The 15,589-nt window shown below is 59.8% G+C and overlaps 1 protein-coding gene across 1 annotated transcript in view; it reads right to left on the reverse strand.

Annotated features, from left to right (window-relative positions):
* DLGAP2 (DLG associated protein 2) overlaps nt 1-15,589 on the reverse strand; it is a 190,724-nt gene that overhangs the window by 153,927 nt on the left and 21,208 nt on the right. The window contains exon 7 of the mRNA XM_054565854.1: nt 10,579-10,633. Within this exon, the coding sequence (XP_054421829.1) occupies nt 10,579-10,633 (55 nt within the window). The remainder of the gene's footprint in view (nt 1-10,578; nt 10,634-15,589) is intronic.

Raw genomic sequence — 15,589 nt, forward strand, 5'->3', positions numbered from 1 at the left:
CTGGGCTGCCCGGCCCCTCGGGTCAGCCATCAGGGTCCGCACCACGGACGTCCTCCGTGGAAGCTGGGGGAGACTGGGACTTGGACACACGCCAGAGACGACCAACCGCTTGCTGCCAAACCCGTAAGGCTTGTTCACTTTTAGAGCTTCGGCACTATTTCGGAAACTAGTGGCCAGGATTCCACCCCAGGTGCGCAAACTCACCTCCAAAGGCAGGGGTGCACCTGCTGTACACGGGAATGGAGCACAGGGTTCGATCGAACCAGGGAAGTTTCACAGGATCATATCCTTGAGGAGCTCAGTCCTTCAGGAGGCTCCCTGAGACTCAACACCATCAAACACACCCTACGCTACAGGGAGGGTTAACTCCAAAGGGTTTCTACTGCCTTTCAAACATCAGCAATAGCATTGGCCGTGGACACGCTGGCTTGGCGGTGACTTCCTGTCAAAGCCGCCAGCCTCCCGCAAACCGCCGGCTGCCCCAGGCCCTATGTCACGAGGAGAGGCACAGGCACGGGCGGCCCGTGCTCGCCAAGCGGAGCCGACTCCAGCCTCACATCACAGAAGAGGGGCCACGCCACACAGCTCGGCTGTCGGGGCCATGGGACCCACGCAGCCTACGGGAGAGCCGGGTCGGCCAAGGCGCCAGGCAGGCCCTCGCACCGAAGCCAGCAAAGGAAAGGGCTGGGCCGCTGTGTCTGGCCCGGTGTCTGATGTCCCGTGTTCGGAGAGTCGCTTCACCGGCTGTGGCTGCACTGAGGCGGACGCACCCCTGAGAGGCTGGTGAGAGTCGGGCCGCAGCCTCCAGGAGCGAGTGCCAGGAATGGCGATGAACAGGAAAGAGCCCCGGCTGGGTGGCTCAGCAGCCTAGGGCGCCGCCCCTACACCAAGAGACTGTGGGTTCCGCACCCAGCTGCGGTGGGTGCAAGAGGCGACCAATCGCTCTGCCTCCCCCCGCCCCAAACCAATAAACACACCCTCCAGTGAGGATTAAAACATAAAAATAAAAAGTCTATTCCAGTGGTAGCCGCTGCGACAGCCGAGCTGGGGGCAGGGTATGAACGGAGGCCCCTGCAGCCCCACAGGAAGATGCCCACTGGGGCAGCAGAGGCACGCGGGGATGGGCAGAGGTGGGACCCTCGGGGCGGTGGGCGTTCGGATGCTCCGAGACAAACAAGCTCCAGGGGACAAGTCTGGAGGACGTGGGGGAGGGGCGGGGACGCCCGTGCACGGGGAGGCTGTGCGCACCAGCCCCCCACCGTGGGTTCCCAGGAGCCCAGCCCAGCACCCAGGAGGGCAAGGCCGATGTGAGGTCCAAATGCTGGGGAGCGGGGGGGGGGGAGGCGCACAGTGTGACAGCCAGAACGAGGAGGGCAGAGCCTGAGGGTCTGGAGGGGAGGGATGGGGGTGGGGTGGCCTGAGGCCTCCTGCCGGGAGCACCGCAGGGCGTCCAGCCAGGTCAGGGCTGAAAGCGACGGGCCTGTGGGGAGTTTCTTTCTTTCACTGAATTTATCGGGGTGACACGGGCTAACAAGATTATGCAGGTTTCAGGCACACGATTCCATAATACATCACCTGTGTGTTGTATGGTGTTCGCCGCCCCAGCGCGAGAAATTTCTTGGCGATCTAGCGTGTTGCCAAAGAAATCTTAAATTAAGAAGAAATCACATTTCTTGTCCTTCACGTAAAATGAATAGCGAAGGAAACTCAGTTAGGCAGGTAATAAAAGGATTTCAGGCTGAGCGTTAGCCAAAGCTTTGGAGGAAAGAATGAGAAATTGCATTTTTCCGGGAGACTCATGGGGCCGTGGCGTGTGGATATGGATGTTTCTAGGTCTCACAGCGCCCCAAAGCTAAAACCGGTATTATTTTCAAATACACACAGTTATAAAATTTTATTATGCATTTGAGGGTGATTTGGTGCCTACTTGTTAGTCTGAATACCAAAGGGCACTAAATAGACAAGAACACTGAGGGACAGAAAATACTCCTCGTGTAAAAACATACAAGCGAGCTCCAGCCTGTGAGTCTGGGAGGGGGGCGCGGCCTTGGACGCCCGGGGCTTTGCGCTCCAGCCCAGCAGCTGTGCGCCACTCAGCGTGGAAGCCCGTGGTTCCAGCGGCCGGATCAGGACCGCAGGGCTCCGAGGACTCCCAGGGCAGTGCCAGCCAAGTGTCAACTCCTTTGACGTGCACTGCACATTTGTGGACCGTGCACGTAACACACAGACTCGCAGGTGAACGGGACCTCGGCCCCTAAACACGGGAGACCTGCTCACCCTTTCCTGACCAGGTCCTTGAAACCAACCTGCAAAGTCAGACGCAAAACTGGTGAAAACGGCACCTGAGTCTGCAGATGTAAACGGGTCTGTCACGAGCGTGGCCTGGTCTCTGAGTCCGAGCAGAGACGCTGAGGGCAGCCTGATGGAGACAGACGGGGGCTCTGCCTTGGCCGTCCACTGGCTGCGTTTCCAGGGTGACCGCACACGCCACCATTCAACAAAACGCTGCGGATCGGTCAGCGCGCAGCGGCCAGGGCAGCTGGTGGGCAGACGGCAGGTTGCTGTTTGCTGCATGGTCATCATGATTTGCAACCTCGAGGCACCTGCGGGTGGGTGGTGGGAACACAGCTCCTACGAGCGCCCTGCAGGTTTGTGGACCTGCCGCCCGCGCTTCCCAGTCCCCTAGAAAACGCTTGGGAACAGGGGGCACTTCCCTGTGCCCTGCACACAGGACGTGTGGGGAGCCACCTGCCAGGGAGACGCAGGGCCCCACCAGCCCAGCCGGGAGGCGTGGAGGATTCGGAAGAACTGGGACAGCCCCAGCAAGGCCGCGAAAACGACGTGTCAGGCAAACAGGAGAGGAAGATCAGAGTTTGACTCGATTTCACCAGGTGTCTGCTCGTGACGGCGAACCCCCATCGGGGAAGTGGCGGTGTCTGACTGAGGGGGGGCCACGGGGGCCTGCCCCTCCTCGGCCCCTGAGCTCCCGGGCTGCTGGGACGGAGCCTCCCTCCATCTCCAGGCATTTGGCGGAGGCTCCAGCTGCAGGTTTTCCTCTAGGTGAGCAGCTACCTTTGCTGCAGCATGTGAGTAACAGCCAGGAAACCCCCTGAACTAAGGAACCGAACAGCTGACGTGAACCTCAGGTCACGTGACCAGGAGCCAGGACACCGGGCTCTCGAGCCCAGCGCGCCCATCCTGCCCCACAGTGCCCGCCCTGAGGGTGCTCCGGACACCCCAAGTCCCAGGACCCAGCTTCAGGAGGATTTTAATGACATCGAGCCCCCCCCACCTTAAAATCTCCCCAATGCGTCTCATCGGTGCTGTTAACACCCCCGCCGCCCGAGCCCGGCTCAGCGGCCATGCAGCCGCGCTCGCTCCTTCACCGAGTCCCATCAGCGTCTGTGGCGCCTGAGGAGGTTCCCTAGTCACAGTGAGAATCGGCCTCCTCTCCCAGGATGAACAAAAATATCTGCCCAATTGCCTGCAATCACAATACCACCAGAATGTTAAGATAAATTCCTTCTTTCACGTTCCCTGTAAAGCTGAAACCATCCAAAGTTCCAGCGTCCATGGGACCGTCCGCACGCCCCGCAGGTGGCGCGGCAGCGGCTCAGCCCACCTTGCCCCCGCGGGGCCGCTGGAAGCCACAGGTGCTGACCGGGACGGAGTCCTCCAGGGCGGTCAATATCCGAAGTACCACAAGTGCTCTCACGCTCTGAAACTGAAACTCTCTACCTGCCCACGATCTGTCCTAAAGCAGGAAAAGGGGGAAGGGAGGCGCCGGGACTGAGGGTGCTGGAGCAGGACCAGCCCCAGCACGGAGCCGCCTGCTGCTCTGCCGCCCGTGCCCACCAGGTGGCGCTGCAGCTCAGCCCTTTGGGCGGACCAGCCTCCACCTTCACCGGCCAGGGCACCAAGTAGGGACAGAGCCTCCCGACCTGAGGGGCCGTCCTCTGGGATGGTGGCTACCGGGAAAGGGGCTCAGACCCACACGGAGCTGCCGACACGGGGAACCTTGTGTCATCCCCACGAGCTGTGACTTCCCCCCCAGGGACAGGCCCAGCAGTGCTTGCGGAGGTGGGGACAACTGCTGGGGGAGGTGGGGGACAGAAACGCAGAGTCGCAATGACCCACCCGTGCGGCCTCCCTCGGTGACTCCCTGCGCCCCTCGCTGTCCCCACGCTCCTGTCCTGTCCCGCTTTGCACGTCCAGTTTCAGGCTCCCTCCTCGGCGTGGGGACACGTGACAGAGTGAGGACATTCTGACAGGTATGACGGGGAGAGAGCAGGGTGCCCAGGGCGGCTGAACACCCCGCGTAACAGAGCGCGAGGCGGCCGGCAGCCCAGGGAACCCCGGCCCGGGCTGACAGGCGTCGCTCCAGAACCACCCGTTCCCGCCCCTTTCTCATTTATCTGAGGGTTACACTGACGAGCACGCATGAGCCATTTAGGAAACTGCAGGCCGCACGTCAGCCATTCCTGGCCACGGAGCGTCTAAGGTCTTGTGTTTCTCTGTCTCACTGAGACCAAGCCCCTGTGACAGCCAGGGCACAGGAGCCCGGGGAGTGGCCCGGAGCCACCGCGGCCTCCGCCTGCCACCAGGACAGGACGTGGCCCACAAAGGGGCCGCCCTCCCACTGCCTGTCTTTCTACAACCGCCATGTTTAAATTCCACTTTTCAACCCAGAAATGAAAACAGAGAGGAATCCACATAGCTGTTCGCTGTCCGGCACACAGTGGGAGCGCGAGAACGTGCGTTGTTCTGAGACGTGCTGACTTCCTCAGGCAAAGCCCAGGGAGCGCGTCAGGGGACCGGGCGCCTGCAGCTCAGTCACAGGCTCGGCCAGAGGGGGCGTCGGCAGGCCTGCCCTGCGGGCGCTCGGGCACCGACCCCAAGTCCCAGAAGGCTGTGCCAGGAGCCAGCGCCTGGGCTGACCAGGCCAGCAGCCACGGGGCAGGGGTGCGGGGTGGGAGGCTGGGCCTCGCTGTTCCCAGGAGCGTGCACCCTGGGCCCACCCTGAGGCTCCATTCGATACCCTGACCCAGGCCCGTTCAGAGGCCACCCGACACCAGCGCCCCCAGCCGACCTCTGGCTGTCCACGCCCCGGGGCTAACAGGGGTGTGTCTCCTGAGGGCTCCGTCTGCACTGGGCCAGAGCAGGGCTGGCATGGGACGGGACCAGGTGGATCAATGCCGGGTTCGGCTGTGAAGCCTCCCCTGGAGAGAAGCTTCCAGAACGCGTCCGGCCCTGAGCCACAGACCTGCTGTGTGGCCCCATTACACTGGCGGCAGGCCCTGCGCCTCAGCGAGCGGGCGGTCCCGCCCCCCCCCGTCTTCCCCCCAGGGGGGCCACGCGCTTCCTCCGGGCACAGGGGCCGCCCAGGCCGGAAGCAGCCCGAGGTTACAAGTGAGCCGCAAGGATCCTGCGGTTTCAGCCTTAAAACTATGGATCCACCACCTTTCATCCAGGCAGTAATTTCCTGGCAGTAATTACACAGCATGACTGGTTTTCTAATGAAGCCCCTTGCGGCACCCGAGGCTTATTTCTCTGCCTTTGGCTGACAGGAAGGGAGGGGGCAGCAAGGACCGAGTGACGCGGCCGGCTCATCCCCAGCAGCTGCGGCCGCCAGGACGCGGGCGCAGGACAAGGCACAGCGGGGGCGCTAGCGTTTGCCCTCCCTGCCTCCTTCCAGGCAGTGCTGCCTTCTTCTTAGTTTATGAATCATAACACATGGCATCCTGTTTGCACAACCTCAATTCTTCTTGGAAATAAAGAAAAGGGCATTAAGAATAATTTCAGTATCTGGATGGAGAGCTGACCGGGAGTACACCTGGGTCTTTCAGAGAACCAGCACTTCGTCGCTGACCTGGCAGGTTAGAACGCGGCTCACCTGGCGCTGTGGAAAGAAGCGTCGCATAAGCGTGTTTTCTACATAGTTGAACACTTTGTAGCAACAAACCCATGCGACACGCTCGCCCACGCGTGCCTTGATGCCCCAGAGCCCTGCTGCTCTGTCTGTCCCGTGGGGACCTCTCGTCTCTACCGTGCTGTCCTGTCCCTCATTTGACAGGACGTCACACCTGGACAAGGGCCGATGGAAGACCGTACACCAGCATGGGATGACTTGGAGGGAACCTGCGCGCAGGTCCTGGCGGACTGCTCAGCAGCTGTGTGGCGTGGAAGGCCCCGTGCACCCTCGGCCCTCTGCCTCCGCCACCTCGCGTAGTGTCATGGAAGCAGCCAGAGTTCACGCGGACACACTGCGGGCCTCATGCCCTCAGGACGCCTCTGTGTCCTCTGGAGTCACGGGCAAGTAGGGTGTGAACTTAGCGAAACAGTTTTACTTCCACGTGGATGCCTACGGCCAAAGGGGCCGTGACACTGGATATTGGGAACCCCTCCTCCTTTACATGGCTCCGTGGCAGCGAAGACAGAAACCATCCTCCTCGATTTGCCCCGCTCACTCATCGTGAAGCGAAAAGCTCGAAAGGGACCCCAGCTGGGGCCACCCAGCACAGCCGCCCCACTGTCCCCGCCCCGAGGCCCGCGGTGGCTCGACCCCAACGTGCTGAGCTGGCCCGCACGCAGCGCTCTGCGCACCGGGCAGCTGGAGCACAGCTGGCCTGAATCCCCTGCCAGCTTCCAAAGCCTCACAGCCAATGGCCACACACAGCAGCAAAGACATTTGCTCAGCCTGTGCAGGGTAAACCCGAGCCCCCTGCTGCAAACAGTGCATTTGAGCCACCATGAGGACCCCCCCAGATCACGGCCCACAGCCCCCCAAGTGAACACCACCGGTGTGCACGGGGGAGCCAGGCGTGCAGTCCAGCTCACAGCTGCGGAACGCGGACGGTGGCAGGCACCCGGGCCACACGCAGCGAATTCAGGGTGCGAGCACCCACCCCGTGGTGGCTGCAAACACCACCCACAGACCCTCAGCCAGCCGCTGTCAGCAGGCTCAGGAAAGCCAATGTCGCCGGTCAGAACTCAAGACAAGAGTCAGAAATACACAGGAATGTGGTAACTGTCATGGCATGCATTTGCAAATACACAAAAGTGAGTCCCACAAGACACAGGAAAAACAAAATCTTTCTACCCTAATTCTCACACACACAAATTACTTCACAATTACTTTGCTTTCACCATCAAGGAGGAATAGAGCTTATCTCAAAAAATCCACCACCACCACATGCTTTGCCTGCTTGCCGGCTCGTTACTTCACTGTTATACGAGTCTGCACAGGTAAGCCCTGCGACGTCACTGCGGAATCAGTTCTTCCTGAAACTTCCAGTTGTCCCGCACAGTCGCGTGGCCGCCTCCCCGGAGACCAGAGATGCCGAGGGAAAGCGCAGGGTGGACGCAGAGGCTCAGCTGAAGTCAGAGTTTATGAAGCCCAGTCGCCTCAGCTTTGTCCCCCCAAACAACATCACCACTGAAAATCAGGACAGGCCAGCAGCCTCAAGGACCACACAGCTCCCAGCTGCCCCCTGGCTCAGCCTCCCCCCTCGCCAGGAAATAACATTCGTCACCTGCACTTCCTTTATGGAAGCTCCTCTCTGATGTCCCAGCCCACGCTGGTGATGCAGAAATGCTCACAGATCTCGGGACACATCACTTGTGCTGTGTGACATTTTACACCCAGGAATCCGGATCCCCACCCACCAACTTAATAGAGAAAAACCATCAAAGAGATCTCCGTGGCTTAGAGGAAATAACACCTAAAAAACCTTAACGACCAGCTAATTTTAGTCCTGAAAAGAGCCAATCGTAATAAAACGTCTGTGCAGAAGCCACTGCCCAAAAGGTTTCTAAACCACATGACAGGAGCCCCGTCCAGGGCCGTAGGTGCACAGCATCCTCGCGTCCCAACCCAGACTGGCCACAGCCAGTTCAGACGCCACCATGCCAGTTTCCACAGAGGCCAGGCTACCAATGGTCAAGGAACCTCTCGGGGGCGGGTGTGGGGCGGGGAGTACCAGCAGGCCATCTCAGCAGCCGACCAAGGCTGTGCTGGATTCACCAGAGACCCCATGCCTGTCCCCAAGTCCTCCCGCACGGGGTCCCTGTGGCCCTGCTCACCCGCCAGCGGCCCCTTGGCGGCCCTCCCGGGAGGAGACGGCCAAGGGCAGGCGCAGGTCCTGCCTGCAGCTCCCGAATGAGAGCAGGGAGAGGGCTGGGGGCAGGGCTGAGAGATGTGTGCACACGCTGGTGTTCCCATCTGCATGGACCCCTCCTGGGCTGTGCCCCTCCGCCACAAAGACACGCTTCACCTGCCCGGCACTCGGCTCTCCTGTGAGAAACATGAAAAACACAGCGGCCTGCAGCGCCGACCACGGAGTCCGCCCCAGCTCTGCGTGGCACCCGCCAAAGTCACCACAGGAGAAGGGCAGGCATGACAGCATGCTCGCCGCGGAGGAGGGGCCCCGGCGGACACTGCACCCGGCGCTGGGTCTGCCCCGTGCACGCGCTCTGGAGAGGAAATCATCCGGAAGTGGGTCTTTTTCCAGATATTCAGCTATGAGGTTTAAGTTAACGGCGTATGCAGCAACCCCAAATATTAAAAATCAACGAGCACACCAAACAAAAGCCATGATTCGTCCCAAAGTTGATTTTTTTAATTGTGATGAAATACACACGAGAGTCCCCTACAAAATCAGCAAGTAAAGCCAGATTCCCTTCACATCCATGAGGACCCCACAAACTGATAAAATGCAAGAGCCATAACCGCCCTGTCTGAGCCTGAAGAAACTTTGCACGTTTCCTGAGAAGTTAGGCAGCTCTAGATGTTTTAGATTAAGTTATACAGTAAAAGCTAGAATTCCCTAATCTTTCCATTCTGAACTTACACTTTTAAGTTATAATTTCAGCTAAGTCTTCCTTCTGCACATTTGACTCAATTTCTTCCCTTTTCTGCCTCTAACGTCACAGCCTTAGGTCCCCTAGAACTGCCGTCAAGTGAGACACTCCCAAATGTAAAGCGTGTTTGGGGAAATTGCCTACAAATGTCCTTGATAGTCAAGCCTTAATGGATAAAACACGTTCCTGATTCCAGAAGTTGCCTGCTTGAAGTCTTATGAAAAGCAAATAAAACATTTCAATTTGCCAATATTCCCCATATTAACTTGAAACTTCTTAGAAAAGAAACTGTCTAAAAATAGAGAAGAACTCATTTCAATATTTAAACTCCACTTAGATTCCCAGAGAATAGCACTTAACGTGTAATTAACTTTATCATTATTTCTGGCGCTTCTCAGACTCGGGAGTAATGACTCAGCTGAAAGACGTCAACTAATCTGGGAAGTTCACTCTTTCTGTAAATTGCATTCTACTCCCTGGTGCTGAAGATCTTTGAAGATCTACTCCCGTTTGCAAAGATCTTTGTTTATTCGCATGCGAATTCATTTATTTTCATCACTAATCAAGACTTCCAGAAAATAGAAAGATACTCAGAAACATTAGCCACGTTCTCAACAAACTTCCCTATCAGCAGGGACTATGCTAAAAGTCACAGCTGAGAAATAATTGGGTGAAGAAACAGTTCTGTGAACTTCTTGAAAAGTAATAGGTCAGGGATGTCCTCCATCCATGCTCATAAACGTGGAGGAAAAAAAAAGACGTTATTTCCACCAAACCCTCATGCCTCGCAGGGTATGCACAGCATAAACCACCACCTCGTCCGTCAAGAGCACTCGCCAGGCCAGCCCGGCCCAGGGCGGAGGGGCCGACGAGGACGGTGGAGTGAATCCCAGCGATTCATCCCAATTACCGCAGGCGAGTCCGGGGCGCCCGGTTTAGCGACAGCTGGGAAGCGCCTGCGAGAAGCCGCCGCCTCCGTGCGACGCCCACCAGAGGGCGCTGGTGCCCAGACAACCGGCTCCAGGAACGACAGGCTCCAGCTCCCTCCGGACCTGCTCTGTTTTGGGTGAAAACACAATACATTGGCCACCCACAGGGGAGCACGCTCCGGACTGATTCTTTTTGCTGGTTTCTTAACCTTAAAACAAAGTTCCATGTTTGGTCGTTTTTACTTTTATTCCCTTGGCCAAGTCACGTTATAAGTAGTAAAACCAGGCCACTCACAGCCTCCAGCTGCACACGGTGACCTGTGGCGAGACGTGATGCCAGCACGCGGCCCCCGAGGAGGACGTCGCCCAGATCCCCCGAGATCCTGAGGGTCTGCGACGTGACGCGGGCCGTCCCCGCGCCAACCGCACGGGAAGCCTGGGTTGGCGACATGCTCCGAGTGCGCCCCGGGCTGGCCAACAGGACGCTTCTTAGTAAGTGGGTAAAATCGGCAACAACGAAACACAACTTCAACACCAATGTCTTAAACCTTGTGAGGCAATCAGTTTCCCTTAAAAACCAACGACGACAGGCGTTCGAGTCCATTTCCTTTGCCCAATAAACTTAGGTCTGAGCAGGCCATGGTCTGCTGGTCTCGGTGAGCTACCACCCTGCGCTGAAACCGCGACTCAGAGCCCACGACACCAGCGTCCGTGCCATCAAAGCCCCCCCCCCCCGCCCCCGTCCCCCGTGTGACGCCGCCCTCGCGCCAGCAGAGCGACGCGCACTGACCTGTGTTCCTGTCCGGCGAGATGCAGCAGTGCTTCTGCAGGATGCCCGGCAGGACCTGTTGCGAAACAAAACACGTGTGGTTACCGCTCAGGTGCAGGCGGGCGTCACTAACGTCGCCAAGTCCTCCCGCCCAGAACAGTGCAGCGGACTCGGCAGAGAACCGAAACCCTAGGCGGCTCGCGTTTTCCGTCCGAGGTCAACCGCGCGCGTCACCGACCTGGGAGCCCGGCACTGGTCACGCGGGAGCCTCATGGGCGTGAGCGGCAGGGACCCCCCACCCCCGGCCCCCAGCAAACGGTCACGGCCGGGACGGCTCCTAAGACGCGGCGCGGCGAGACCCGGCTTGCGGCTGCGGGCGCACGAAACGCAGCCTGCGCTCGCACTGCTGTTCGCTGCCCGCCGCGTTCTCCACGGCCCGCGCCCGTCACCGGCCCCGCCCGGGTCCCGGCAGCGCCGCCGCCTCAGGAGAGCACCCGGGGCAAGGCCGTGCTCGGTCCGGCGACAGCAGGTGAAGGGAGGCGGAAACGACGGAGCTCCGCGTCGCGGTCAGCGGCCGCCCGAGGGCCTCCCCTCAGACGGGTGGGGCCTCACCGTCCCGCCCCCCCTCCAGTGAAAACTGCATTTCCGCCGCCTCCCGCGCGCGCGTCCCCCGGGGGAGGGACAGCTCCCGCCCAGCCCTGCTTCGCAAGCAGGACGGCGTCGCGCCGGTCAACGAGAGGCCGAACGAGCCATCAGCCAGCGCCGAGCAGCCCTGGGCGAAGCAGGACCTCGGAGGCGCGAGAGCCTGTTTCTTGCTCGCACGGAGCTGCCCGATTACCCGGGACCCAGAGAACAGGGGGCCGAGCCGGGGCACTGCGCTTCGGGCCGGCGAGGCCCGGCCAGCGGCCGGCTAAGCCTGTGCGCCGGTCACCAGCCCCGAAGCCCCGCGTCGCCGGTCCCTCTGCAGACCACGCGCCCAGCGCAGGACCGGCCCGCCCGCCCGCCGGCCTCTGACCCTCCAGGGCCGAGGTGGACCGTCCGCGACAAGCCCGCGGGCTCCTTCCGACCCGGCGCCTCGAGGCCCCGCTGTGCGGGCGGACGCAGCGGGTGCCGGGAACGAGCGCGTCGGCTCCTGCGACCGCCGAGCCCTGACGCTCACGGGCGTGGCTCCGGTCAGTCTCAGGGCCGACGCTGCCCCACCCGCACGGCACCGAGGGACCTGCCGCCACCTCAGGCCCCCCGTCACCGTGACAGGCTCCTCGCATGGGACCCACACAGGACAACGCAGGGGTCCTGCCGAACTCACAGCCGCCTTCCGAAGGCCAGGCAGACGTCCGCTTGTGCTCCAGGCGGCGCTCGCCTCTGGCCCGGAGAAGGCGAGCGGGCGGAGCCGCGGCCGGGAGGCGCGGGGCGGCATGCGGGGCGCCCACGGGCCTGCTTTCCCCCTCGCGGGTCGGGGGCGGGGTATGGGAAGCGGCAGCGGGGAAGGAGTTCATCTCTCCCGCCACAGGCACTTCGGAGAGCTCTGACCCGCCAGTTCGCCTGCCCTTTGGGAGCATTTGACTGAGACTAACTCCCTGGCACCAGCTGGCAGGGCGCAGAGTCCGCCACACGCCTGTCCACGTGACCACGAGCACGTCCAGGTGAATGTGCGCGGTCATGTGACCACGTGCAGCCTATCACTGTAGCGGGCCCATCTACACGTGGACGCCTGTTGCCACGTGCGCACCCGTCGCCACGTGGCCCCCTGTCGCCACGTGCCCGCCCTTCACTGCAGCACGCCCTTGCCACGTGCACGCCCACGTGGCCACCGGGTTTGTTCCTGGGCGTCATGTGTCCCGCGCTTGTGTGGTGGTGCCGTCCGCCCGCCCACTCACATGAGGTGATTGAGGTAATTCAGAGATCGGGCGCTGTCCACGGACTCCCAGCCCAGCAGCTGATTCTGAGTCTTCCACGCCTGTCGCTCGCTCGCTCAGCCGCAGGGGTCGGGAGTCTGGCCGCAGACGAGCGCTGGGGCCGCACTGCGCCCCTGCCGGCGGCCGGCAGCAGGGGTCGAGCACCGAGCGCTGTTAGAGGGCGGCCCTCGTGCGGACTGTCCTCACCGCAGAGGGGGCCCGAGGGACGCCGGCGGTTGTTGCTCGATAATGGTGACGGCTTCCTGGGATGGCCCATCGCCAAAGTCACCCAGCTGTGCCCATTAAACGCGCCCGGTTCTGCGCACCAGCGACACCTCAGTAAAGCTGTTGGAAAACTTCCGCTTGTGCCTTTGCACCCCCTCATCTGCGCCCGCCGCGAGCCCCCACGACGCCGGGGCTGCCTGGCCAGGAGAACGCGGGGCAGAGGCTCCCCGCTCCCGCCGCCACGCCGCCACCAGGGTTGCAGTTGGCAGAGCAGCTGCGCGACCGCACGTGCTGGCGCCGGCGGCCGCGGTTTCGCCCTATTTCCGAGGACAAGGTGCAGGCTCGGGGCTCGCCTAACAGGGCCGAACCCCGGGTCGTCCCGGGAGCGTGTCCACGCGAGGCCCCTGGGTGCCGGCGGGACGGGCTCGGGGCTGGACGCCCGGGTTCCCCCGGCAGGGTGGTGAGGCAGCGGCTGCAACTCTGCGCCTAGCGGGCCGGTCCCTGTCCCCACGCGGCCCAGCCACCACCACGCAACAGCAAAGGAGGAGGAAACAGAGAGGAGCCCTGGGGCAGGGGGCGGAGCAGGACAGCAGCGAAACCCGCAGGCTGCACACCAGGCAGCGCGGCCTCCCAGGGCCTCCCAGCCCCGCCCAGGCCGTGCAGCCGGCCTCCACGCGCCCCACCCCAAACAGCAGTGGGTGATTGACTCGGCCAGAGAAACCACCGCCCGCGAAAGAGGCCTCCCCGTTGACTCTGTGGGGCGGGCTCCCGCGCCTGTGACCCCGTTCCTTTGCCGCAGAAACTGCGCATGCGTTTTTAATGTCGCGCTCATGCGGGACTTAACGGCTGAGGACGGTCAGAGTTAGAGACACCCCCACAGCCTGAGACACCCAAGCAGACAGGGAAACGAAAGGAGAGGAAACAGGAGCATTACGGGAAATGAAAACATTTTGAAAGGAGGACAGGATTTCAGAGAGAGCTGGTATTTTATCCACGGCTCAAGAAAAGGATGTTACGGTTAGAAAAGGAAAATTCACAGAACAAGAAACTGGGAAATTACTCACAGGAGAACAAAATTTTTAAAAAATAAAGAATGAAAATGAATTCAAGGAAATATCCCAGAAAGCAGATTTAAAAAATAAGACTGGGGGGGGGCGGGGGAACATATTATTTGGTCTTTCCTGGGTTGTTCTCTGTGGCCCATGGAGAGTCAGGATAAAATATCCACAACAGAAGGGGCACAGTGTCAGACAAAGACGGAGTCCTCGTATCTGGGGCCGGGAGTTTCTGCTGCGATTGGCTCACTGAGCAGCCAGCGCAATCAACACAAAGGGACCAGCCTACCATGTGTGATTCTGAAAATTCAGGCTAAGAAAAGGGTTTTGGATGCAACCAAAAGACAACACACTGGAGGCTAAGAAATTCAGGAACACCACTTTGGAAATTCTGAGGAAAAAAAACAAAACAAAACGACTCCCAACATCAGCCATCCATTAAAGAAAACAGCATCGGACGAGCCCAGAGCAGAACCCGAGACCCCCCAGGAGCGCCCGCCCCCACAGGGCTCAGGCACTGTCCCTGAGGAGAAACCCAGAGGCTGGAGTGGCAGGACCTCCTGGGGAGGCGACAGTGCTGGGGCGGCTGGCAGGGTCCCAGCCCAGCGCCTGGGGCGTCAGCCTACAGATGAAGGATGGAGAGCGAGGAGGGGCATGTCCCCAGGGCAGAAGGACCAGCGCTGACCACACAGGACAGAGCGTGAGACGTGACCTGGGCACTGAGGGCTCATCCAGGCTTATTTTTTGAAAAAGCAATTAACGATGAGCAGTTACACTGCAGAGGTCTAAGCCCTGTAACGGTTGACTTTCCCAACGCAGGATGTGTCCATGTTGAGCGAATGGGGGGCGGGGAGGGCAGGTAGAGGACGGGAGGGGGTTCTCTGAGCAGCAGGGTGGGCTGGAGGCCAAGTGCTGACTCTGCTCTTCATCAAAGCTCCTTAAAACCACTTCCTTTTTTATAGCATGTACATGTATAGATGAAACAAAATTAAAATTGACTCATAAAATAATGTATGGCATGTCTGCACAACGATCTTTACAGCTACGGGGAAGCAGCACTGAAACGTGCCAAGAATATTTAAAATGGTCAGGACGCCCGTCTGGAATGAAAGCGTCTCTGCTGGACGTTTTTAGTCTCTCATTACAAGGCAGACACGTCTAGGAACTCACAGCCTTGGCCCCTTTATTCTAAGGGCACATCCAGTGAACACTGCCTCTGGGCTAAGAGCCACACCACCATCCAGAGGCCCTCAGGATAAAATGTTCGTAAAGGCACAAACAGAGATGAGCCAGAGGCTCATATTTAAATTGCAGCCAACGGAGGCAGGGTGGAACCGGTGAGAAGACAGCAAACAGATCAATGAGCAGATTAGTAACCCCAGGAACACACCCACATGAACATGGTCAGCTGGCCATTGGCCACGGAGCAAAGGCAAGGCCTTGGAGAAAGGACAGTCTCTTCAACACACGGTGCTGGGACCACTGGACGGCCCCGAGCAAGACTGTGAACCGTACACTCTGGCCTTGCACTCTGCACAAAAGTAACTCCAAGTGGATTACAGACCTAAGGGTAAAATTCAAAATACTATCACACCCCTGTAAGGTAACACAGGAGGAAACCTATACGGCCTTGGGTATGGCGATGACATTGTAGGTACAACAGCAAAGATGGCATCCATGACAGAAATTGATAAGCTGGACTTCACTAAAATTAAAGTTGTCTGCACCACAAAAGGCACCGTCAAGAGGATGAGAAGACGAGACACAGCCTGGAAGGAATTTACAAAAGACACGTGATCAAGGACTGGCATCCAAAATACAGAAAGAACTCTTAAGCCTCAACAATTTTTTAAAAAG

The sequence above is a fragment of the Pteronotus mesoamericanus genome, unplaced genomic scaffold (assembly GCF_021234165.1).
Source record: "Pteronotus mesoamericanus isolate MK-2021 breed Mesoamerican mustached bat unplaced genomic scaffold, CSHL_Meso_final contig_169, whole genome shotgun sequence".
In the NCBI taxonomy this organism is placed as follows: domain Eukaryota; kingdom Metazoa; phylum Chordata; class Mammalia; order Chiroptera; family Mormoopidae; genus Pteronotus; species Pteronotus mesoamericanus.